The sequence below is a fragment of the Oncorhynchus masou genome, chromosome 18 (assembly GCF_036934945.1).
Source record: "Oncorhynchus masou masou isolate Uvic2021 chromosome 18, UVic_Omas_1.1, whole genome shotgun sequence".
In the NCBI taxonomy this organism is placed as follows: domain Eukaryota; kingdom Metazoa; phylum Chordata; class Actinopteri; order Salmoniformes; family Salmonidae; genus Oncorhynchus; species Oncorhynchus masou.
Genome location: NC_088229.1, coordinates 2,720,339 through 2,747,043, shown reverse-complemented (window position 1 = coordinate 2,747,043; position 26,705 = coordinate 2,720,339). Strand labels below are relative to the sequence as shown.

At 47.8% G+C, this 26,705-nt stretch overlaps 1 protein-coding gene across 1 annotated transcript; it reads right to left on the bottom strand.

Moving 5' to 3' along the window:
* Positions 1-483: 483 nt before the first annotated feature.
* tktb (transketolase b) lies at positions 484-14,672 on the bottom strand. The gene is made up of 13 exons (XM_064921997.1): positions 14,447-14,672; positions 8,619-8,736; positions 8,132-8,245; positions 7,848-7,945; positions 7,051-7,242; positions 6,823-6,950; positions 5,311-5,507; positions 5,061-5,225; positions 3,481-3,637; positions 3,267-3,397; positions 2,732-2,912; positions 1,853-1,972; positions 484-1,755 (listed from the first exon to the last, which is right to left on the bottom strand). The coding sequence occupies exons 1-13, from the start codon at positions 14,551-14,553 to the stop codon at positions 1,583-1,585; spliced, it is 1,881 nt and encodes a 626-aa protein (XP_064778069.1). The 5' UTR covers positions 14,554-14,672; the 3' UTR covers positions 484-1,582.
* Between the last annotated feature and the right edge of the window lie 12,033 nt (positions 14,673-26,705).

Sequence of the window (26,705 nt, the reverse complement as noted above, 5' to 3'; positions counted from 1 at the left end):
ACTGTCCTGCAGAACCAGTTCCCTGTGGTTCTGACTGTCCTGCAGAACCAGTTCCCTGTGGTTCTGACTGTCCTGCAGAACCAGTTCCCTGTGGTTCTGACTGTCCTGCAGAACCAGTTCCCCGTGGTTCTGACTGTCCTGCAGAACCAGTTCCACGTGGTTCTGACTGTCCTGCAGAACCAGTTCCACGTGGTTCTGACTGTCCTGCAGAACCAGTTCCACGTGGTTCTGACTGTCCTGCAGAACCAGTTCCACGTGGTTCTGACTGTCCTGCAGAACCAGTTCCACGTGGTTCTGACTGTCCTGCAGAACCAGTTCCACGTGGTTCTGACTGTCCTGCAGAACCAGTTCCACGTGGTTCTGACTGTCCTGCAGAACCAGTTCCCTGTGGTTCTGACTGTCCTGCAGGAGTTTACTGAGGAAAATGACAAGTCACATTGGGCCAGGTAAAAAAAAGAAAAAGTGACTACAAAACAAGTAACATTGGGTCAAGTTGTAGTTTATTATTTCAGAATTACCATGGCAACGCAAACCAACCGTTGACTGGCAACAGACATGACTGTGTGGAGACACGAGGGTCAGATAATACCCAGAAAGCAACACGAGCCAGACCACCACCACAACCAGCCGAGAAGAACACATTAGTTCATATAACAGTTTACAACAAGTCATTTAAGTTTAATACATACAACTCAGGTCCATTGAATGTAAATACCCTGCATCAGTTTCACTGCTAATTCAGGCTACGACCAGCAGACGTTAATCAGGAACCGCCCGGCTCTGCCTGGAGCTGGTGTCTAACAGCGCTATGGAGAGGTTCATGATGAAGCAGGTGGAACCCCATGAAAACACACGGAATGTGGAACCCCATGAAAACACACGGAATGTGGAACCCCATGAAAACACACGGAATGTGGAAAGAGATGAAAAGATGACATTGTTAGCAGCTGGAATGAAGAGAGACCAACCAAGATCTGAAAAGAAATCTACATTTATCTTAATTTGAAAAACAAACAATATACCACGGCTAAGGGCTGTGGACTCTGCGATACGTTGTGCCTTAGAATAGCCCTGAGCCGTGGTATATTGGCCATATACCACCCCCCCCTCAGGCCTTAATGCTCCAGTTTAGCAGAAAGGAAAGAGGATTCATTAGAACGGGGCTTCATTACGGTGTGTAAAGAGAAACATGACTGCATATTACCCTTCTGGGATGGTCAAGACATCACTCAGGCCCCTCCCTCTCCGCTGAGAGCTAGCCTATCGGCTCTGCTGCTGCGACGCTACACCGTACAGCAGGACAGAGCGGCACTCTGCCTTACAGCCACAAGGGGCGCTAGAGAGCCCTGTTCTGTTTAACACTAGTGGTAGATGGGAGGAGAGAAGTTGTTTTAAGCCCCCTCAGACTGCGGAGGGAGGGATGGAGAAGATGAAGTTGGTAAATGTGTACAGACTTGACGTGTCCCAAATGACACCCTATTCGCAACCTAGTGCACTAGCCCAATAGGAAACCGGGGCAGTTAGTAGTGCACTACGTAGGGAATAGGGAGCCATTCGGGAGACAAACGATGAGCCGATCGTCTCAGTTGGCGAAGGTCTGGCGCACGGCGTTGGCGATGTGTTTGGCGCTGATGCCGTACAGGTCCAGGAGCTCCTGAGGTTTGCCACTCCGGGGTATACGGTTCACCGCCAGGCGCGTCACGACGATACCAGGCTCCTCCCCCACCGCAGACAGCACCGCCTCCCCCAGACCCCCTGGGCAAAGAGACACAGGGGTAAGATGAAACACACCACCCACAGAAGGGTTAAACACTGGATAAGAAGGGTCAGCTGGAACAGTGTCAACACCCACCCTCTCTGTAGTGGTCCTCGACGGTGATGATTCTCCCTCCGGTGGCGCGGGCGCTCGACACGATGGTGGCAGCATCCAGAGGCTTGATGGTGAACGGGTCAATCACACGGATGTTCACTCCTACACACACACACCAATGAGCCCAAAGTCTCGATCAAACAGCATAAATTCTAGATGGTAGATGATTAAAACCACAAAGGGCCTACATCCATGAGGTAAGTTTCCGTCGGGAAGTATTCAAACCCCTCGACTTAAAGTCGAGTTAAAGTTGTTAAAGTCTGAATTCTAAATAGAATACATTGTCGCCTATCTACACACAATACCTCAGACTACAAAGTGAACAAAAATCACACCTTTGGCATACAGTGGGTACAGTGGGTACCATTACAGAGTCAATGTGGCGTCAACGTGCGGGGGCACCGGTTAGTTGGTCTAATTGAGGTAATATCATAGTAACTATACCTACATAACAGAGTAGCAGTAGCGTAGAGGGGTGGGGGGTTTGAGTCACTCAGATATCATGGTAACATGTGTATAACTGCAGGAAATTAGATGTGTCTGCTTCCAAGAGGGCTTCTACACTGGCCACGCCCACTGATCCTAGATCAGCCTTTTAGAGCAGACGACACCCCGACCCTAGGTCAGAGGACATGGGCCGGAGACACCCTGACCCTAGGTCAGAGGACATGGGCCGGAGACATCCCGACCCTAGGTCAGCAGTCCTACTCTGAGCCACAATGTCAGGAAGACCAATTACTGTCAAGTTCAAATTGTGAAAAAGATCGGATGTGTCCCACCTGTGTAAACACAGCCTATGAATAAGGGCTAGGGACAGTTTGTGGTGTAATTCCCTGCCAGGCCACCAGGGGGTGCTCTTACCCTCGCTGGCCAGCTGGTCAGCAGCAGTCAGAGCTTCATGCAGAGTCACTCCAGCTCCAATCACTGTCACCTTGTCGCTGTCGGACTGACGTACCACCTTGGCCACGCCCACCTCAAACTTCTCGTCGGGGTCGTAGATCACCTTCAGTTCTGGTCTGGTGATGCGGATGAAACAGATTCCCTGAAATATATAGACCGACACAGAGAGGCATCCCAGGCTTAGTGCCATGTGTATATTTCTCATGGATTTGTATAGTGGCGTCTTATCCACTATGTGGACTGTATGTAGAGGCTATAATGGAAGCTGACAAATGTTGTTTTCCTGTGTATTCTGGTACCGCTAATTAAAAATCAGCTGCACCGAGTCACGCCTCTTAACAACTTCAGTTGGTATGGCAACAAACTATTGTAGAGACAAGAATCCCAACACCTGGTGACCTCGTCAAGTGGCATGGATCAGTTGGTGTAATGACTACGGTGTTGGGTTGACAGTCGCTAGACCCCAGGATGGGCCCCCCCCAGGTGTGGTTCTCACCTTGGTGTTAGCAGCCAGCTCTACAGACCTCTCAGCAGACACGCCATCGCTGGGGTAGAACAGAGTGCATGTTGGGATGGCGCGGAACATAGCAATGTCCTCCAACGCCATCTGGGAGGGGCCATCCTCACCTGGGGACAGGGAGTACAGTGCGATTGGTCGAAGGACAGGTGAGATTTGAGACGCAGAGATCGCCAGACAACACAGTACTGACCGATAGAGACGCCACAGTGAGACCCAGCCAAGTTGATGTTAGACTCGGAGACGGCAGCCATTCTGATGTGGTCATAGGCCCTGGACAGGAAGGCAGCGAAGGTGCTGGCGAAGGCCACTGTGCGGTCTCTCGTGGCACAGCCAATCGCCACGCTCACCTAAACAACAATATTATTAAACAAGTCCTGTGTTTCACTGACCCGGGGGGGGGAGACAGGCACACATACACATGGATGTAGTAGAGTAGTGGTCTGCGGGAGCAGACTTAATGTATTGTAGAGTAGTGGTAGTAGAGTAGTGGTCTGAGGGAACACACTTAATGTATTGTAGAGTAGTGGTAGTAGAGTAGTGGTAGTAGAGTAGTAGAGTAGTGGTCTGAGGGAACACAATGTATTGTAGAGTAGTAGTAGTAGAGTAGTAGTAGTAGAGTAGTGGTAGTAGAGTAGTGGTAGTAGAGTAGTAGTAGTAGAGTAGTGGTCTGAGGGAACACAATGTATTGTAGAGTAGTAGTAGTAGTAGAGTAGAGTAGTGGTAGTAGAGTAGAGTAGTAGTAGAGTAGTGGTAGTAGAGTAGTGGTAGTAGAGTAGTGGTCTGAGGGAACACACTTAATGTATTGTAGAGTAGTGGTAGTAGAGTAGTGGTAGTAGAGTAGAGTAGTGGTAGTAGAGTAGTGGTCTGAGGGAACACAATGTATTGTAGAGTAGTAGTAGTAGAGTAGTGGTAGTAGAGTAGTAGTAGTAGAGTAGTAGTAGTAGAGTAGTGGTCTGAGGGAACACAATGTATTGTAGAGTAGTAGTAGTAGTAGAGTAGTGGTAGTAGAGTAGAGTAGTGGTAGTAGAGTAGAGTAGTAGTAGAGTAGTGGTAGTAGAGTAGTGGTAGTAGAGTAGTGGTCTGAGGGAACCAGACAGACTAAAGCTTCAGTCCAGGAGTAGCATTTACGTACTAAGACTAGGTTACCAGTCTCTTCAGATAACATTCACCTCTCTGCCAAATAGCTTGCCGAAAACCCAGACTCAAATATCAATATGTGCTGGATTTACAGTGGGGGTTGCTCATTGGTTGTTGAAAATGACAATATAGTCCTTGACAACATGCGGTGCCTCAAATTTAGAATTATAACAGTTTTTTTTAAATAATATAATTGAACATTTAGCTGTTAGCTAGGCATGTTGTATTGTTATGTTTAAAACTATTTGGTTTTGTGGTTGGTATTTATTTAGCTTGACTATTTACAAGTCCACTAGCAACTTTAGACAGACAGGTTTCATCTGGACAAACAAACAGTTGCTTAGCAACTGATACCAATGTGTTCTGTGGAGAAAATAAATAGAGTTCCAATTGGATGATCGTTGGGAGGGGATACCGAAGCCATCTCACTATGTTCTCTGCTCCCCTCCCACATCCATCTCACTGTCCCCCCCCCCTCCTACATCCATCTCACTGTCCCCCCCCTCCTACATCCATCTCACTGTCCCCCCTACATCCATCTCACTGTCCCCCCCCCTCCATCTCACTGTCCCCCCCCTCCTACATCCATCTCACTGTTCACCTCCAGCCTCTTCCCTCCTACATCCATCTCACCATGTTCTGTTCAGCAATGAAGCACTCTACGAAGCGTTCAGGGTAGGCCTTGTGGAACATCTCAGAGAAGGTAGAGTTCTTCATGTCAGCGTCCAGAGCCACCACCCTCGGACTGGACTGACCCAGTTTAGCCAGGGCCACGCCATACGCCTTACGAGTAGCCACCTGGGGAGGAGAGAGGAGAGGGGTTAACCGCGTATCCCCCTCTCTGCAGGGGCGTGAGTCTCTCTGCGGAGGAGTGGTGGTTCACCTTATCCCCAATCTTGTAGTTGGGCGGGGAGGGCAGGCCGATAGGTGAGAGGTCAGCGGGGGCGGTATCTTCTTTAGGTAGCTCGGGGCAGACTGTGTTGTTGGGGTTCTGAATCTGAGCCGCCAAGTCTTTAATGGCCTCCTCAGCACGGTCTTTAGGCATGGGCTTCCCATGCCAGTTCTCCATGTCCTCAATGCCTGGAGAAGAGGAAGCAGATGTACTCATTTATTTAGCTTGAAATGTTTACTTACAAACCCTTAAACAACGATGCAGAGTTCTAACAACTGGTCTAAGAGAAGCTGTGCGTCCTCCGAAACACAGCTGGTCTAAGAGAAGCTGTGCGCCCTCCGAAACGCAGCTGGTCTAAGAGAAGCTGTGCGCCCTCCGAAACGCAGCTGGTCTAAGAGAAGCTGTGCGCCCTCCGAAACGCAGCTGGTCTAAGAGAAGCTGTGCGCCCTCCGAAACGCAGCTGGTCTAAGAGAAGCTGTGCGCCCTCCGAAACGCAGCTGGTCTAAGAGAATCTGTGCGCCCTCCGAAACGCAGCTGGTCTAAGAGAAGCTGTGCGCCCTCCGAAACACAGCTGGTCTAAGAGAAGCTGTGCGCCCTCCGAAACACAGCTGGTCTAAGAGAAGCTGTGCGCCCTCCGAAACACAGCTGGTCTAAGAGAAGCTGTGCGCCCTCCGAAACACAGCTGGTCTAAGAGAAGCTGTGCGCCCTCCGAAACACAGCTGGTCTAAGAGAAGCTGTGCGCCCTCCGAAACACAGCTGGTCTAAGAGAAGCTGTGCGCCCTCCGAAACACAGCTGGTCTAAGAGAAGCTGTGCGCCCTCCGAAACACAGCTGGTCTAAGAGAAGCTGTGCGCCCTCCGAAACACAGCTGGTCTAAGAGAAGCTGTGCGCCCTCCGAAACACAACTGGTCTAAGAGAAGCTGTGCGCTCTCCGAAACACAACTGGTCTAAGAGAAGCTGTGCGCCCTCCGAAACGCAACTGCACTGTTTCTTGGCACACTGCCCACGTAACCCGGGAGGCGGTGTAACTTTAAACCGTCCCCTCGCCCATACCCGGGCGCGAACCAGGGACCCTCTGCACACATCAACAACAGCCTCGCACGAAGCATCGTTACCCATCGCTCCACAAAAGCCGCGGCCCTTGCAGAGCAAGGGGAACTACTACCTCAAGGTCTCAGAGCAAGTGTACCCAGCCCGCCACAGGAGTCGCTAGAGCGCGATGGGACAAGGAAATCTCAGCCTGTCAAACCCTCTTCCTAACCCAGATGACACTGGGCCAATTGTGCGCTGCATCATGGGTCTCCCAGTCACACCCAGTTGTGACACAGCCTGGGATCAAACCCGGGTCTTGTCTAAGGCAGTGCTTGAGGTGTGACCTTTGTGCCAATCTGGATGCCTGTACAAATTGATTCCCTCCCATACCTCTCCCCTGCTTCCCCCGTCCCTCCCCCTCCCATACCAGTCCCTCCCATACCAGTCCCTCCCATACCAGTCCCTCCCATACCTTTGAGTCCTCTGCCCTTGAAGGTCTTGGCCAGGATCATAGTGGGTTTCCCCTTCACCTGCTGGGCCTGCCACAGAGCTTTACACAGCTCCTCAACGTCATGACCATCCACCACATACGTGTTCCACCTACACACACAAAGAATTCGAGACAGTACGGAAAACTGATAGAATAAGAGAGCAGGAGGTGCAAGAGAGGAACGAAGGACAAGAGGGAAGGGGTACCGACCCGAACGCTTCGCAGCGCCTGCGGTAGACGTCCATGTCGTGTTTGAGAGGAGCAGCTTCACTCTGTCCCAGGCGGTTAGCGTCGATAATAGCCACCAGGTTATCCAGGTTGTAGTGGGAACCGAACGCCATGGCTTCCCATACAGCCCCCTCAGAGCACTCCCCATCACCCAGCATGCAGTACACACGGTAACTAGGAAGAGAGAGAATTTTTACATATTCATAAACAGATTGTCATTAAAAAAATATATACATTTCACACAAGACACCTATTCAAGATGGCACCAGTCATTAAAGTGCTTCATTTGAGCCAGATCCTGCGGGACCCGTTTTGGCCAGATCCGGTAAAAGTAGAATGTCAGCCCGGGCCTGATAGTCTAAGAGTTGATTCAGGTTGTTCCGACCCTTGCTTGTGGTTTGCGTAAACATTGTTACTTATGCTTGAGACCAACACGTGGCCATGGCAGAGAGAAGCATCTCACAGAACTAGAATGAGATTCACCTTCTGCGACCCTTCCCTGCTCTGATTGACATGAGCCTGCAACTCATTGTTCCAGCGTTTCCTTATAGATTCATAGCCGTGCGGAGGGTTCTGGACGAGACGCAAATCTATCCGAATACATTTACCAAAGCCGTATAATAACTTGTCTTTCTGAACAGCCAACACGAGGCTCTTTTAAAAGCTCAACACCCTCTCGGTGGGTGCCCCTTAACCTTCCGAGAACATCACGGCTGGGTGACCGGTGCTTTGAGGGATAGTGTCAAGGCTTGAGTGTGTGTGTGTGTGTGTGTGTGTACCTGGACTTGTCGAAGTGTTTCCCAGTGTAGGCCATCCCGCAGGCAGCCCCCAGCCCCTGTCCCAGAGACCCCGTTGCCACGTCAACAAACTCCAGTTTCTGTAGAACAGTCAGAGTTAGTCAAACCTGGAGCTGGACCATGTTCATTAAGACGTCACCACCGAAAACTTTTCAAAACATTTTGCAACTGTAGGAAACACAAGGTAGTCCCTTCCCGTTTGGCAGTTCTTTCGTTTTGAACCTAATGAACAATTTCTCAGTACATTGGGATCAGGGGTTACTTACAGGTGTGGGGTGTCCCTCCAGGTCAGAGTCGAGCTTCCTCAGGTTGATCAGGTCGGCTTCCTTCACAAAGCCCGCCTCCGCCCAGGCAGCGTACAGGATTGGTGCAGCATGACCCTGGAGGAACACAGCAGCCAATCAGAACACTGTACACGACACAGAGGGGAGCATGGGAAATGTAGTGCAAATGAAAGAACCCTTGACAGGTGAACCGTGTGTGTAGAGTCTGCAAGTGCATAGAATGTGTGTCTCTGGGAGAAGGCAAGTGTCTCTGGGAGAAGGCAAGTGTCTCTGGGAGAAGGCAAGTGTCTCTGGGAGAAGGCAAGTGTCTCTGGGAGAAGGCAAGTGTCTCTGGGAGAAGGCAAGTGTCTCTGGGAGAAGGCAAGTGTCTCTGGGAGAAGGCAAGTGTCTCTGGGAGAAGGCAAGTGTCTCTGGGAGAAGGCAAGTGTCTCTGGGAGAAGGCAAGTGTGTGGGGGACAGACAGAGTCACCTTAGAGAGCACGAAGCGGTCGTTGCACTGGTTGCGTGGGTCAGCAGCTTTATAACGCATGGTGTGGAAGAACAGCACGGACATGAGCTCTGCGGCACTGCAACATGTGGTGGGGTGTCTGGAGAGAGAGAGGGCAGACTGTTAGTGAAACGTGACATCACAACCAGCTGTTAACGGCAACCCAAACCACTCACGTTAGAGTTGCAGTCGCAAAGTATTCAGACACCTTGACTTTTTCAACATCGTTACGTTACAGAATTATTCTAAAACTGATTAAATAAAATGTCCTCAATCTACACACAATACCTTGATGACAAAGCATACAGGTTTTGAAGTTCTTGCAAATGTATAAAATTAAACATGGAAATGCCTTATTTACGTAAGTATTCAGACTCTTTGCTAGGAGACTAAATTGATCTCAGGTGCATCCTGTTTCCATTGATCATCCTTGAGATGTTTCCACAACTTGATTGGAGTCCACCTGTGGTAAATTCAATTGATTGGACATGATTTGGAAAGGCACACACCTGTCTATATAAGGTCCCACAGTTGACAATGCATGTCAGTCCAAAAACCAAGCCTTGAGGTCGAAGGAATTGTCCATAGAGCTCCGAGACAGGATTGTGTCGCGGCACAGATCTGGGGAAGGGTACCAAAACATTTCTGCAGCATTGAAGGTCCCCAAGAACACAGTGGCCTCCATCATTCTTAAATGGAAGATGTTTGGAACCACCAAGTCTATTCCTAGAGCTGGCCACCCAGCCAGACTGGGCAATCAGTGGAGAAAAGCATTGGTCAAGGAGGTGGTCAAGAACCTGATGGTCACTCTGACAGAGCTCCAGAGTTCCTCTGTGGAGATGCCCAAACCAGATGGGATGGTGTATCGCTGCAGAATGCTGTGGTAGCCGTGCTGGTTAAGTGTGCCTTGAATTACAAATAAATCAGACCGTGTCACCAGCAAAGCACCCCCACACCATAACACCTCCTCCTCCATGCTTCACGGTGGGAACCACACATGAAGAGATCCGGTCAACTACTGAGTTTCAAAGACGTAAGGTTGGAACCAAAAATTTGAACTCAGACCAAAAGGACAGATCTCCACCGGTCTAATGTCCATTGCTCATGTTTCTTGGCCCAAGCAAGTCTCGTCTTCTTATTGGTGTCTTTAAGTAGTGGTTTCTTCACAGCAATTCGACCACAAAGACCTGATTCAGTCTCCTCTGAACAGTTGATGTTGAGATGTGGGTTACTTGAACTCTGAAGCGTTTATTTGGGCTGCTTTGAGACTGGTAACTCTAATGAACTTATCCTCTGCAGCAGAAGTAACTCTGGGTCTTCCTTTCCTGTGGCGGTCCTCATTGGAGCCAGTTCCATCTTAGCGCTTGATGGTTTTTGTGACTGCGGTTGAAGAAACGTTCAAAGTTGTTGAAATAAATCTGAAACATCTAGACAACACTGAGCACAAGCAGCAAGTCCCTGGACTTCGTGAGGGAGACGTCAAACCCAGGAGACACTTGAGCAGGACAGTCTCTCCACAGAGAAGCCAAGCCGTGTTGTAACAGGTATTTGCAGAGAGCAGTGGTTTAGAATGTTACAAAACCTGGCAGTTTAAAAAAAAAAAGCCATGCATTGACTAATACTATCGCTACTTCCTGTAATCTCACACGTCGTTGGCCAATAGCATATCTACTTCCCGATAGCCCTGAACATGTCAACACTCCACTCCTTATGGGGGTCATTCAGTGGATTGTGTAGGTTGTGTCCCCAAAGGCCATCGTCTTTAGAGTGCATTACTTCTTTGGAACAGGGCCCCATAGGGTTCAGTATGAATAGGATGCCTTTTGGAATGAACTGCGAGTTTCACACATCATCATTCAAAAACAGTCACTGCATTCATCCCCATTAAAACTACAACAGCACGGTATTCAATCATTTACCCCCAAGGGTGATCTTCCAGTATCAGACACCTGCTGGAACAGAAAAGTTTAGTCAAAAGTTCCCACTAAAAATACTGACAGCTGAAGCATTTTTTGAAAAAAAAAAAAAAAAAAAAACACTTTAGTTTGTAAAAGCAGTTTTGATTGACGGAAAAAAAAAAAAAAAGTTACATGTGTAGAAGAGGACCAATAAAGTCTACTGCCATGATGGAAGGCGATGAGGCAGACCAGGCCTGCGTTCAATAGGACAGAACGGTGTGGAACTGAACAGAAACGGTACAGCCAGTTGAGGCATTATTATGGTGGCCTGTGTGTTGTGCTGGACGAGTTCTACCAGATGGTCATTTTTAAGGATGACCAGGCCACAACCACCACACGGGAGAAAAAAAACCCTCAAAATGGTTGTTGAAGAACAGTGAGCTCCGTTTTGGGGGAACGTGTCATTTCGTACAAACCATCTGGAAACGTTGAAAACTGAACGCACCCCAGGTCCGCCTATAGGTTGACTTCTAAAAACAGGCTACTCTTCATTTCTAGAAGAAAAGCCGAAACCTGAAACCATGATTCCCTTCCAGGGAAGGTTATTTGTTTTCCTTGTGGGCAAACTGTCTGAATACCAGGAAGTGACAAAAAATTAAACTTGGCAATAACAGGTTAGTCTTCAACATACTTCAAACATGTTCCCTTTTCTGGACAGCATATGAGGTGTGCAATCACAGCCAATCAGGAGGACGAAGAGGAGCCACGAACTGAGGAGCCACACTAGCCATCTTTCTGGTTCCTCCCCCTTGTTCAGACTAAAGGAGCTGGGCGAGGTGAGCCTGCTCTGAGGAGGTCTCATTGGGTAGGTGATGTTTATTACTGAAAACAGGGAGAAAGTTCACACCAGGAAAAACCCCATCTTAGGAAAAAATGGATTATTTAGACAGAGGTTTAAGGGAGAAAAAAAAAACTTAAATGATTGTAAGCTTTTAACATGACAAACGCAACAATTTCTCTTTTCCAGTGATGAAGACATGGATGTCTCATAGTATGGTTTGCAAAATGGATCAGCTTCAAGCACGGTAATGTTTTGGCATCCAGGTTCAAAAAGTCATTTCCCAACCACTTCTTCCATAAGCAAGCATGTATGGAAGGTTGTGTTTAAACCACAGGGGATGCTGTCTACTAACAAAATACTTCTTGAACTCAAATGGATTTCCCCATAAACTGAAACAGTGCAAGATAAGTGCACAACATAATAACAGCCATGTACTGTAGTGGTCAGTAACTAAATCAATGATTTGGTGAATGGTAGCCGAGGCATAATCAATTCTACTCCTAATATATATATCTAGGCCTAGATTAGGAGTAGAAGTAGGAGTAGAATTTTGATATATTTATTTGGGAAGTAGGCTAGATCGATTTAACCCATAGGCAGCTTACGTTATCTAAAAATAAAATCACATAAGCAGGAAACTAAACTAGCGCAGAATCGGGACTGGATACTGTTGACGGACAACTGGGCATCTCTGACAGACCAGGAAGTGATCAACAGGTTGGTGTTCATACCTGAAAGTGATCATAGACCCTAACGAGGAAATGGTCATCTTACAACCTGAAAAGAAGCCAATTATAAAACATTATTTCTGGCTCCACCTGCATCATTTAAGTGAAAACCTTTATCTAAGCCACAGGTGAGGTTCTCTCTACCTAATGTTGTAAGCAGTAAACACATACAGTAAAATCTGGATGGGAAAGATACCGTCTCATGAATTCAAAGAGGAATCTGCATCTTCGTTAAAGAGAGAAATACATTTAATTCTGAGGACGTTTTCGCCTGGTCCCAGATCAGTCTGCTCTCTTACCAACTCCATAGTGACAAGGAGTTGGCATCACAACAGCCGACTAGAGCTGCTCTGGGTTGACAAAGTCACCCTTCGATCGGCACATCATTATTTTGTAGCCCTTCCCTACTGTCCCACACATTAAGAATGTAGATTATACACACAATTATATATATAATAACAAAAAAATGGCTAGTGCAATGCGTTTTGTCCAGACTACATAGTGAATAGGTTGCAATTTCAGGCACAAAACCACATTAGTGTCCCCTTCTTTCTCCATGCAGTGACAAACACGTTCAGAATGTCATGTTGAGAAATGAACCACTTCTGTACTGTGGCGACAATGGTGAGAAAAGTGTAGTTCGACTTGGCTTAAATACTTATCTGTAATGAGAGAGGAGCCTATCTTTAAAATGCATTTACATCAATACCCCTGTGCTGCAGGTAGCCAGGGCAGAAAAGCTCGTCCATGACTAAGCAAATTCCAAGCTTGGAGAGAAGAGTTCACGCGGAACAAAAGGGCATTTCTAACCCGCACCAACACACTCATCCTTTACTCAGTATTTTACTAGGATGCTGTCTGGACGCATGGTGGGACTCAATCTTTAAAATCAAAGGCAGAAGGCCACAAGACCCTCACATCTCTCCATGTGATGTGTTACCTTTGCTAAAATGTAAAAAAATATATCCGATATGGTGGTGTATTCAATTCCTGTGATTCGGTTTAACGGAAGAAACCGGGAGGGACAATTGAAAACGCTAAAACATTCAGAAACAGTGGAATGAATATAGCCAGATTCTATCTAATCACAGTTAATTTTGGTTAAGAATTGATGGTGCATCCATAAAATGTACGGTCATTTAAAGGATACCAGTTTTACGCAGATATCTCGCTAGCTAATATTAGCTAGGTAACATGTAACCATTTACAAATTACCAGAGCTGACAACACACACGCATTCGACCCTCAGTCACGCATTGAAAAGTAGTGTTTTTATTTGTCTAATTAGTTCATTATCAGCGCGTTACCAACTGTGCTCAAAAACAACGTTTAGAAATCGGGAGCATCTGCACTTTAACATGAGCGGAACCGCGGCACATTGAAGCATGTGACTGGTCCAGTTGTGGAAAACGTTTAACCCAGATGTGTACATTTCATTATAGAGGGAGAAGGGGGGGGGGGGGGGGGTATAGAAAATCATTGGGTTAGGGTGTAGGGTCTGATGACATCTTGTATTATCCTTCAACTAGCAGACATAACCCACCTGAATATTGATATTCATTAGATTTTTCCCTTTAAGGTTGAGTGATGGAGACATGAATTGTAAAAACAAGAACATTTTTCAAACACCAAGCACTTGGGAAACATATCGCAAGTGGCCAACCCTCCTTGAGAAAACATTTTAAAAAAAGAGAGAGTTCACCCAAATTAAAGTGTTTGTGTCCTTACATTGAAAGCAGTCTATGGACAAGGAGACATAACTTATGACCTGGTTACAGCCATTAAATATTATAGTTTATAGAGTCTTTGGTGGAATCGTAACACTCCCCAGAATGTGTCACAAAACGTTACACCTGAGAACAAGGATAAATCCCTTCTTCCAACCGTTTCTAATTACTGAATAAAATGGCAAACCCAATATCATCTTAAGAAAAAAAAAAGAATAACTCAGTCGTCAAATGTTGAGTAAATTTAAATGTTGAACGCATCCCGAAAACACCTGCCCCGTGGTTATATCCCCCCCATCTAGGGGTGGTGCCAGGAGCAATGAAATACAACTAGCAAACCTCACGCCAAGATTTCTTCAAACGGTGTCAGCCCTGAATTGCACCTGTAAAGGGAAACGTTGTGTACTTGGTTTAACTAACAAGTTAATTGGTTGGTTTAATAACTAGCTAAAACAACGACTACTACCCGTTTTGACGACAATCAGCCCATGAATTGCAGCACGTCCACGCAACTATTACAGCTGCAGCCCCGTTCAGTTCACTGTATCATGTCAGCAAGCAAGATACATTACGCAACGTTCATTAAACTGCTTCCCGATTACTTTTTAAAACTTACCCGGAGTTGGAGGCGCACGTTGCCTTGACGGAGTTGATCCGCAGCTTGTTAGCGATGTCTTTCAGACCCTGCAAAGTCTTCTCGTCGGGTTTATGGTAGCTAGCCATGGCTGAGATAACGGACACCGCTTGGTAAATGACAAACACGGGTCTTTTTTGAAGAGCTGGTTCAACTCGGGAGACGAGCTGAGCATTCAAGGGATGCTACAAACGAGGAGGACAAGGAAGGAGACGGGTTTATATTGAATTATCCTGGCCGCCGTACAAGGAACTGGGCGGTTCGGCTGTGGACGCCCACAGCACGTTTTCATTAGTTGAGGCGCGTTCTCATTCCACCACGCTCGACACAACGTAGCCTGCGTGATAACGTCAGCACGTACACGTAACAGGTCTTATATTTATTTAGCTGCAATATTATAATAATCATGATAATTGATTAAATGTATATAGCGCTTTTCATAACAAACAAAAAAAGCAAAAAACAACAACCAATATATCATGAGTAGCCTATAGTTGTCTAGGTAACCAATACATCATGAGTAGCCTATAGTTGTCTAGGTAACCAATACACCATGAGTAGCCTATAGTTGTCTAGCTCAACCAATAGAGTCTTTGAGTGCATTCATCCTCCAAAGCTGGAGGGACAGTTCATGGCTTGATCAGAGGAAGCTGGTCAGGGAGACTGTTGATGAAGAAGAGTCTGGTGACGATCATGTAGAGGGTTACACTGGGAACCAGCCTGAGTCATGTAGAGGGCTACACTGGGAACCAGCCTGAGTCATGTAGAGGGCTACACTGGGAACCAGCCTGAGTCATGTAGAGGGCTACACTGGGAACCAGCCTGAGTCATGTAGAGGGTTACACTGGGAACCAGCCTGAGTCATGTAGAGGGCTACACTGGGAACCAGCCTGAGTCATGTAGAGGGTTACACTGGGAACCAGCCTGAGTCATGTAGAGGGCTACACTGGGAACCAGCCTGAGTCATGTAGAGGGCTACACTGGGAACCAGCCTGAGTCATGTAGAGGGCTACACTGGGAACCAGCCTGAGTCATGTAGAGGCTACACTGGGAACCAGCCTGAGTCATGTAGAGGGTTACACTGGGAACCAGCCTGAGTCATGTAGAGGGTTACACTGGGAACCAGCCTGAGTCATGTAGAGGCTACACTGGGAACCAGCCTGAGTCATGTAGAGGGTTACACTGGGAACCAGCCTGAGTCATGTAGAGGGTTACACTGGGAACCAGCCTGAGTCATGTAGAGGCTACACTGGGAACCAGCCTGAGTCATGTAGAGGGCTACACTGGGAACCAGCCTGAGTCATGTAGAGGGCTACACTGGGAACCAGCCTGAGTCACGTAGAGGGTTACACTGGGAACCAGCCTTAGTCATGTAGAGGCTACACTGGGAACCAGCCTGAGTCATGTAGAGGGTTACACTGGGAACCAGCCTGAGTCATGTAGAGGGCTACACTGGGAACCAGCCTGAGTCATGTAGAGGGCTACACTGGGAACCAGCCTGAGTCATGTAGAGGGCTACACTGGGAACCAGCCTGAGTCATGTAGAGGGTTACACTGGGAACCAGCCTGAGTCATGCAGAGGGCTACACTGGGAACCAGCCTGAGTCATGTAGAGGGTTACACTGGGAACCAGCCTGAGTCATGTAGAGGGCTACACTGGGAACCAGCCTGAGTCATGTAGAGGGCTACACTGGGAACCAGCCTGAGTCATGTAGAGGGTTACACTGGGAACCAGCCTGAGTCATGTAGAGGGCTACACTGGGAACCAGCCTGAGTCATGTAGAGGGCTACACTGGGAACCAGCCTGAGTCATGTAGAGGGTTACACTGGGAACCAGCCTGAGTCATGTAGAGGGTTACACTGGGAACCAGCCTGAGTCATGTAGAGGGCTACACTGGGAACCAGCCTGAGTCATGTAGAGGGTTACACTGGGAACCAGCCTGAGTCATGTAGAGGGTTACACTGGGAACCAGCCTGAGTCATGTAGAGGCTACACTGGGAACCAGCCTGAGTCATGTAGAGGGATACACTGGGAACCAGCCTGAGTCATGTAGAGGGCTACACTGGGAACCAGCCTGAGTCATGTAGAGGGCTACACTGGGAACCAGCCTGAGTCCTGTAGAGGGCTACACTGGGAACCAGCCTGAGTCATGTAGAGGGCTACACTGGGAACCAGCCTGAGTCATGTAGAGGGCTACACTGGGAACCAGCCTGAGTCATGTAGAGGGCTACACTGTGAACCAGCCTGAGTCATGTAGAGGGCTACACTGGGAACCAGCCTGAGTCATGTAGAGGGCTACACTGGGAACCAGCCTGAGTCATGTAGAGGGCTACACTGGGAACCAGCCTGAGTCATGTAGAGGGCTACACTGGGAACCAGCCTGAGTCATGTAGAGGGCTACACTGTGAACCAGCCTGAGTCATGTAGAGGGCTACACTGGGAACCAGCCTGAGTCATGTAGAGGGCTACACTGGGAACCAGCCTGAGTCATGTAGAGGGCTACACTGGGAACCAGCCTGAGTCATGTAGAGGGCTACACTGGGAACCAGCCTGAGTCATGTAGAGGGTTACACTGGGAACCAGCCTGAGTCATGTAGAGGGCTACACTGGGAACCAGCCTGAGTCATGTAGAGGGCTACACTGGGAACCAGCCTGAGTCATGTAGAGGGTTACACTGGGAACCAGCCTTAGTCATGTAGAGGGCTACACTGGGAACCAGCCTGAGTCATGTAGAGGGCTACTCTGGGAACCAGCCTGAGTTATGTAGAGGGATACACTGGGAACCAGCCTGAGTCATGTAGAGGGCTACACTGGGAACCAGCCTTAGTCATGTAGAGGCTACACTGGGAACCAGCCTGAGTCATGTAGAGGCTACACTGGGAACCAGCCTGAGTCATGTAGAGGGCTACACTGGGAACCAGCCTGAGTCATGTAGAGGGCTACACTGGGAACCAGCCTGAGTCATGTAGAGGGCTACACTGGGAACCAGCCTTAGTCATGTAGAGGGTTACACTGGGAACCAGCCTGAGTCATGTAGAGGGCTACACTGGGAACCAGTCTGAGTCATGTAGAGGGCTACACTGGGAACCAGCCTTAGTCATGTAGAGGGTTACACTGGGAACCAGCCTGAGTCATGTAGAGGGCTACACTGGGAACCAGTGAAATGCTGAATACAACAGGTGTAGTAGACCTTACAGTGAAATGCTGAATACAACAGGTGTAGAAGACCTTACAGTGAAATGCTGAATACAACAGGTGTAGAAGTGAAATGCTGAATGCAACAGGTGTAGAAGTGAAATGCTGAATACAACAGGTGTAGAAGTGAAATGCTGAATACAACAGGTGTAGAAGTGAAATGCTGAATACAACAGGTGTAGAAGTGAAATGCTGAATACAACAGGTGTAGAAGTGAAATGCTGAATACAACAGGTGTAGAAGTGAAATGCTGAATACAACAGGTGTAGACCTTACAGTGAAATGCTGAATACAACAGGTGTAGTAGACCTTACAGTGAAATGCTGAATACAACAGGTGTAGTAGACCTTACAGTGAAATGCTGAATACAACAGGTGTAGTAGACCTTACAGTGAAATGCTGAATACAACAGGTGTAGTAGACCTTACAGTGAAATGCTGAATACAACAGGTGTAGTAGACCTTACAGTGAAATGCTGAATACAACAGGTGTAGTAGACCTTACAGTGAAATGCTGAATACAACAGGTGTAGTAGACCTTACAGTGAAATGCTGAATACAACAGGTGTAGTAGACCTTACAGTGAAATGCTGAATACAACAGGTGTAGTAGACCTTACAGTGAAATGCTGAATACAACAGGTGTAGTAGACCTTACAGTGAAATGCTGAATACAACAGGTGTAGTAGACCTTACAGTGAATTGCTGAATACAACAGGTGTACTAGACCTTACAGTGAAATGCTGAATACAACAGGTGTAGTAGACCTTACAGTGAAATGCTGAATACAACAGGTGTAGTAGACCTTACAGTGAAATGCTGAATACAACAGGTGTAGTAGACCTTACAGTGAAATGCTGAATACAACAGGTGTAGTAGACCTTACAGTGAAATGCTGAATACAACAGGTGTAGTAGACCTTACAGTGAATTGCTGAATACAACAGGTGTAGTAGACCTTACAGTGAAATGCTGAATACAACAGGTGTAGTAGACCTTACAGTGAAATGCTGAATACAACAGGTGTAGTAGACCTTACAGTGAAATGCTGAATACAACAGGTGTAGTAGACCTTACAGTGAAATGCTGAATACAACAGGTGTAGTAGACCTTACAGTGAAATGCTGAATACAACAGGTGTAGTAGACCTTACAGTGAAATGCTGAATACAACAGGTGTAGTAGACCTTACAGTGAAATGCTGAATACAACAGGTGTAGTAGACCTTACAGTGAAATGCTGAATACAACAGGTGTAGTAGACCTCACAGTGAAATGCTGAATACAACAGGTGTAGTAGACCTTACAGTGAAATGCTGAATACAACAGGTGTAGTAGACCTTACAGTGAAATGCTGAATACAACAGGTGTAGTACTTACGAGCCCCTAACCGAATGTAGTTTCAAAAAATACGGATAAGAATAAGAGATAAAAATAACAAGTAATTCAAGAGGAGCAGTAAAAAATGACAATATATACAGGGGTGTGTGGAGGGTATATACAGGGTATTACGTTACAGAGTCAATGTGGAGGCTATATACAGGGGGTACCGGTACAGAGTCAATGTGGAGGCTATATACAGGGGGTACCGGTACAGAGTCAATGTGGAGGCTATACACAGGGGGTACTGGTACAGAGTCAATGTGGAGGCTATATACAGGGGGTACCAGTACAGAGTCAATGTGGAGGCTATATACAGGGGGTACCGGTACAGAGTCAATGTGGAGGCTATATACAGGGGGTACCAGTACAGAGTCAATGTGGAGGCTATATACAGGGGGTACCAGTACAGAGTCAATGTGGAGGCTATATACAGGGGGTACCGGTACAGAGTCAATGTGGAGGCTATATACAGGGGGTTACGGTACAGAGTCAATGTGGAGGCTGTATACAGGGTGTTACGGTACAGAGTCAATGTGGAGGCTATATACAGGGGGTACCGGTACAGAGTCAATGTGGAGGCTATATACAGGGGGTACCGGTACAGAGTCAATGTGGAGGCTATATACAGGGGGTACCGGTACAGAGTCAATGTGGAGGCTATATACAGGGGGTACCGGTACAGAGTCAATGTGGAGGCTATATACAGGGGGTACCGGTACAGAGTCAATGTGGAGGCTATATACAGGGGGTACCGGTACAGAGTCAATGTGGAGGCTATATACAGGGGGGTGCCGGTACAGAGTCAATGTGGAGGCCATATACAGGGGGTACCGGTACAGAGTCAATGTGGAGGCTATATACAGGGGGTGCCGGTACAGAGTCAATGTGGAGGCTATATACAGGGGGTACCGGTACAGAGTCAATGTGGAGGCTATATACAGGGGGTACCGGTACAGAGTCAATGTGGAGGCTATATACAGGGGGTACCGGTACAGAGTCAATGTGGAGGCTATATACAGGGGGTACCGGTACAGAGTCAATGTGGAGGCTATATACAGGGGTTACCAGTACAGAGTCAATGTGGAGGCTATATACAGGGGGGTGCCGGTACAGAGTCAATGTGGAGGCTATATACAGGGGGGTACCGGTACAGTGTCAATGTGGAGACTATATACAGGGGGGTGCCGGTACAGAGTCAATGTGGAGGCTATATACAGGGGGGTACCGGTACAGAGTCAATGTGGAGGCTATATACAGGGGGTACCGGTACAGAGTCAATGTGGAGGCTATATACAGGGGGTACCGGTACAGAGTCAATGTGGAGGCTATATACAGGGTATTACAGTACAGAGTCAATGTGGAGGCTATATACAGGGGGTACAGGTACAGAGTCAATGTGGAGGCTATATACAGGGGGTACCGGTACAGAGTCAATGTGGAGGCTATATACAGGGGGTACCAGTACAGAGTCAATGTGGAGGCTATATACAGGGGGTACCGGTACAGAGTCAATGTGGAGGCTATATACAGGGGGTACCGGTACAGAGTCAATGTGGAGGCTATATACAGGGGGTACCGGTACAGAGTCAATGTGGAGGCTATATACAGGGGGTTCCAGGACAGAGTCAATGTGGAGGCTATATACAGGGGGTACCAGTACCGAGTCAATGTGGAGGCTATATACAGGGGGTACCGGTACAGTGTCAATGTGTGAGTGAACCAGTTAGTTGAGGTAGTATGTACATGTTACTGACGTGAAATGGCCAGCTAGTTTTTGGGGTGCACGCTAATAGCGTTTAAATCGGTGACGTCATTTGCCCTGAGACCTTGAAGTAGTTGTTCCCCTTGCTCTGCAAGGGCCGTGGCTTTTGCGGCGTGATGGGTAACGATGCTTTGAGGGTGACTGTTGTCTATGTGTGCAGAGGGCAATGTGAATAGTCTGGGTAGCCATTTGACTGGATGTTCAGGAGTCTTGGGTGTAGAAGCTGTTTAGACGCCTCTTGGAACTAGACTTGGCACTCCGGTACCGCTTGTCGTACGGTAGCAGAGAGAACAGTCTATGACTAGGGTGGCTGGAGTCTTTTTACATTTTCAGGGCCTTCCTCTGACACCGCCTGGTATAGGGGTCCTGGATGGCAGGAAGCTTGGCCCCAGTGATGTACTGGGCCGTTTGCACTACCCTTTGTAGTGTCTTGCGGTCGGAGGCCGAGCAGTTTCCATACCAAGCTGTGATGCAACCAGTCAGGATGCTCTCGATGGTGCAGCTGTAGAACCTTTTGAGGATCTGAGGACCCATGCCAAATCTTTTCAGTCTCCTGAAGGGGAATAGGTGTTGTCATGCCCTCTTCACGACTGTCATGGTGTGCTTGGACCGTGATAGTTTGTTGGTGATGTGGACACCAAGGAACTTGAAGCTCTCAACCTGCTCCACTGCAGCCCCGTCAATGAGAATGGGGGCGTGTTCGGTCCTCTTTTTCCTGTAGTCCACAATCATCACCTTAGTCTTGATTACGTTGAGGGAGAGGTTGTTGTCCTGGCACCACATGGCCAGGTCTCTGACCTCCTCCCTATAGGCTGTCTCGTCATTGTCGGTGATCAGGCCTACCACTGTTGTGTCGTCAGCAAACGTAATGATGGTATTAGAGTCGTCCCTGGCCATGCAGTCATGTGTGAACAGAGAGTACAGGAGGGGGCTGAGAACGCGCCCCTGAGGGGCCCCTGTGTTGAGGATCAGCATGGCACATGTGGTGTTACCTACCCTTACCACCTGGGGGCGGCCCGTCAGGAAGTCCAGGATCCAGTTGCAGAGTGAGGTGTTTAGTCCCAGATTCCTTAGCTTAGTGATGAGCTTTGAGGGCACTATGGTGTTGAATGCTGAGCTGTAGTCAATGAATAGCATTCTCACATAGGTGTTCCTTTTGTCCAGGTGGGAAAGGGCAGTGTGGAGTGCAATAGAAACTGCATCATCTGTGGATCTGTTGGGGCAGTATGCAAATTGGAGTGGGTCTAGGGTTTCTGGGATGATGGTGTGAACCATGACCAGCCTTTCAAAGCACTTCATGGCTACAGACGTGAGTGCTACGGGTCAGTAGTCATTTAGGCAGGTTACCTTAGTGTTTTTGGGCACAGGCACTATGGTGGTCTGCTTAAAACATGTTGATACTACAGACTCGGACAGGGAGAGGTTGAAAATGTCAGTGAAGACACTTGCTAGTTGGTCAGCGCATGCTCGCAGTACACGTCCTGGTAATCCGTCTGGCCCTGCGGCCTTGTGAATGTTGACCTGTCTAAAAGTTGCGGAGAGAGTGATCACACAGTCTTCCTGTACAGCTGGTGCTCTCATCCATGTTTCAGTGTTATTTGCCTTGAAGGGAGCATAGAAGTAGTTAAGCTCGCCCAGTAGGCCAGTAGGCTCGTGTCACTGGGCAGCTTTCGGCTGTGCTTCCCTTTGTAGTGTGTAATGGTTTACAGGCCCTGCCACATCCGACGAGCATCAGAGCTGGTGTAGTACGACTCGATCTTTGCCTGTTTGATGGCTCGTCGGAGGGCATAGCGGGATTTCTTATAAGCTTCCAGGTTAGTGTCCCGCTCCTTAAAAGAGGCAGCTCTAGCCTTTAGCTCAATGCGGATGTTGCCTGTAATCCATGGCTTCTGGTTGGGGTATGTACGGTCACTGTGGGGACGACATTATCGATGCACTTATTGATGAAACCAATGACAGATGTGGTGTACTCCTCAATGCCATCGGAGGAATCCCGGAACATATTCCAGTCTGTACTTGCAAAACATTCCTGTAGTTTAGCATCTACTTCATCTGAACACCTTTTTATTGATCTAGTCACTGGTGCTTCCAGCTTTAGTTTTTGCTTGTAAGCAGGATGGACAGATTTACCAAATGGAGGAAAAGGGAGAGTTTTGTATTCGTCTTTGTGTGTGGACTAAAGGTGGTCCAGAGTTGTTTTCCCTCTGGTTGCACATTTAACATGTTGATAGAAATTAGATAAAACAGATTTAAGTTTCCCTGCATTAAAGTCTCCGGCTACTAGGAGCACCGCTTCTGGGTGAGAGTTTTCTTGTTTGCTTATGGCGGAATACAGCTCATTCAATGCTATCTTGGTGCCAGCCTCTGACTGTGGTGGTATGTAAACAGCTACAAAGAATATAGACGAAAACTCTCTAGGTAGATAGTGTGGTCTGCAGCTTATCATGAGAAACTCTACCTCAGACTCGAGACTTCCTTAGATATCGTGCACCAGCTGTTGTTTACAAAAATACATAGACCGCCACCTCTTGTCTTACCAGACGCCGCTGTTCTATCCTGCCGGTACAGCGCATAACCAGCCAGATGTATGTTGATATTGTCGTCATTCAGCCACGACTCCTCCTACTCCTCAGAAGGCCCGCCCTCCGGCCTCTCTTTCTCCGCCTCCTCTTCACTCAGATCACCGGGGTCGGGGCCTGTTCCCAAGGGAGCCATATATCCTCTGCCTCGGGCTCGTCAGAGTCGTGAAAGACACCTGGGGCAGAACGCCTGTTCTGCCAGACACATTCTGTTAAAGGAACCCAAACCACACACATCCCTGGGTCGCTCCTCTTTTCAGTTCGCTGCAGCTAGCGACTGGAACGAGCTGCAACACACACTCAAACTGGACAGTTTTTTCTCCATCTCTTCATTCAAAGACTCAAATATGGACACTCTTACTGACAGTTGTGGCAGCCTTGTGTGATGTATTGTTGTCTCTACCTTCTTGCCCTTTGGGCTGTTGTCTGTGCCCAAGAAGCTTTGTACCCTGTTTTGTGCTGCTACTATGTTGTGTTGCTACCATGTTGTTGTCATGTTGTGTTGCTACCATGCTGTGTTGTCATGTGTTGCTGCTATGCTATGTTGTCTTAGGTCTCTCTGTATGTCCTGTTGTGTTGTCTCTCTTGTTGTGATGTGTGATTCGTCCTATATATTTTTTTATATAAAAAAAAAATCCCAGCCCCCATCATTTTGTCTTTTGGTAGGCTGTCATTGTAAATAAGAATTTGTTCTTAACTGACTAAATAAAAAATAAAAAAATTGTAGTAATTGGCTGGGTTAAGCCATTTGTGGCTGTCGTAACTATGACGACCAGCTAGATTGTTGTCTGTATTCTCCTGACTGTTTGTAATGTTTGTATATTCTGTTGTTTACACATAGTTTTTTCTGTAATGTATAGTTTGAATTGCTTTAAAGATGCACTATGCAAAAATCACCCCCCCCCAAAATTATTAAAAAAATATATAATAATTTGGCTTATTTTCAGTTTGTGACAAAACAAGCAAATTTAGTGCAGAAAATCATTGTACCATCCAAACCACTTTTTTCCATAACCAAAAATATTGTATTTTCAGCTGTTTGAAGCTGGTGTACAAAACCCACAGTAAAAGACGCAAAAACTAAACATAAGCAAGGAAAGCATTGGAATAGCTCACATAGAACAGATCGACCGTTTCTTAGACTTGCTTTCAATGAGAATGACATCTATAACACATTTCTGTGTGAATTTGGTCGAGTCACCCAAAAAGTTACATCAGAGATTTATTTGCTCATTGTTCTATATCTGCGGTTACATATTGAATGCTGGTTCCTGATCTTTTGAAAACATCAATTGAAAAGTCACCTGAAACTCGAGAGGAACGGGAGTGTAACAGTATAATTTTAGACCGTCCCCTGGCGCGAACCAGGGACCCTCTATACACATTAACAACAGTCACCCTCGAAGCATCGTTACCCATCGCTCCACAAAAGCCGCGGCCCTTGCAGAGCAAAGGGGAACCACTACTTCAAGGTCTCAGAGCAAGTGACGTCACCGATTGAAACGCCATTTAGCGCGAACACCGCTAACTAAGCTAGCGTTTCACATCCGTTACAGGAGCAGCAAAGGAATGCAGGGCTGAGGCAGATGGCTCTTAGTGAGGACGACTGGCTACTAGTCTGGACTGTGTGTGGTGAGCTTTCTGGTGCCCAGAGCTGCTGAGGCAGATGGCTCGTAGTGAGGACGACTGGCTACTAGTCTGGACTGTGTGTGGTGAGCTTTCTGGTTCCCAGTGTAGCCCTCTACATGACTCAGGCTGGTTCCCAGTGTAGCCTCTACATGACTCAGGCTGGTTCCCAGTGTAACCCTCTACATGACTCAGGCTGGTTCCCAGTGTAGCCCTCTACATGACTCAGACTGGTTCCCAGTGTAACCCTCTACGTGACTCAGGCTGGTTCCCAGTGTAACCCTCTACATGACTCAGGCTGGTTCCCAGTGTAGCCCTCTACATGACTCAGGCTGGTTCCCAGTGTAGCCCTCTACATGACTCAGGCTGGTTCCCAGTGTAGCCCTCTACATGACTCAGGCTGGTTCCCAGTGTAACCCTCTACATGACTCAGGCTGGTTCCCAGTGTAACCCTCTACATGACTCAGGCTGGTTCCCAGTGTAGCCTCTACATGACTCAGGCTGGTTCCCAGTGTAGCCCTCTACATGACTCAGGCTGGTTCCCAGTGTAACCCTCTACATGACTCAGGCTGGTTCCCAGTGTAGCCCTCTACATGACTCAGGCTGGTTCCCAGTGTAGCCTCTACATGACTCAGGCTGGTTCCCAGTGTAACCCTCTACATGACTCAGGCTGGTTCCCAGTGTAGCCTCTACATGACTCAGGCTGGTTCCCAGTGTAGCCTCTACGCTCTAACCATGAGGCTACCTGCCGCCCCTACACTCTAACCACTAGGCTACCTGCCGCCTCTACACTCTAACCACTAGGCTACCTGCCGCCCCAACACTCTAACCACTAGGTTACCTGCCACCCCTACACTCTAACCACTAGGCTACCTACCGCCTCTACACTCTAACCACTAGGCTACCTGCCTCCTTTACACTCTAACCACTAGGCTACCTGCCTCCTCTACACTATAACCACTAGACTACCTGCCTCCTCTACACTATAACCACTAGCCTACCTGCCTCCTCTACACTATAACCACTAGCCTACCTGCCTCCTCTACACTATAACCACTAGCCTACCTGCCTCCTCTACACTCTAACCACTAGGCTACCTGCCACCTCTACACTATAACCACTAGCCTACCTGCCACCTCTACACTATAACCACTAGGCTACCTGCCTCCTCTACACTCTAACCACTAGGCTACCTGCCACCTCTACACTATAACCACTAGGCTACCTGCCTCCTCTACACTCTAACCACTAGGCTACCTGCCACCTCTACACTCTAACCACTAGGCTACCTGCCACCTCTACACTCTAACCACTAGGCTACCTGCCACCTCTACACTCTAACCACTAGGCTACCTGCCACCTCTACACTCTAACCACTAGGCTACCTGCCACCTCTACACTCTAACCACTAGGCTACCTGCCACCTCTACACTCTAACCACTAGGCTACCTGCCACCTCTACACTCTAACCACTAGGCTACCTGCCACCTCAACACTATAACCACTAGGCTACCTGCCACCTCTACACTATAACCACTAGCCTACCTGCCACCTCTACACTATAACCACTAGGCTACCTGCTGTTTTCGCTCTGCATTGTTGTTTTTACCAAGCATGTGATGAATAAAATGAGATTCGATATCATTACACCTTCTAGCTGTTGAAACATGTTACTCTGTCTCTTTAAGGCAGTCTGAGCG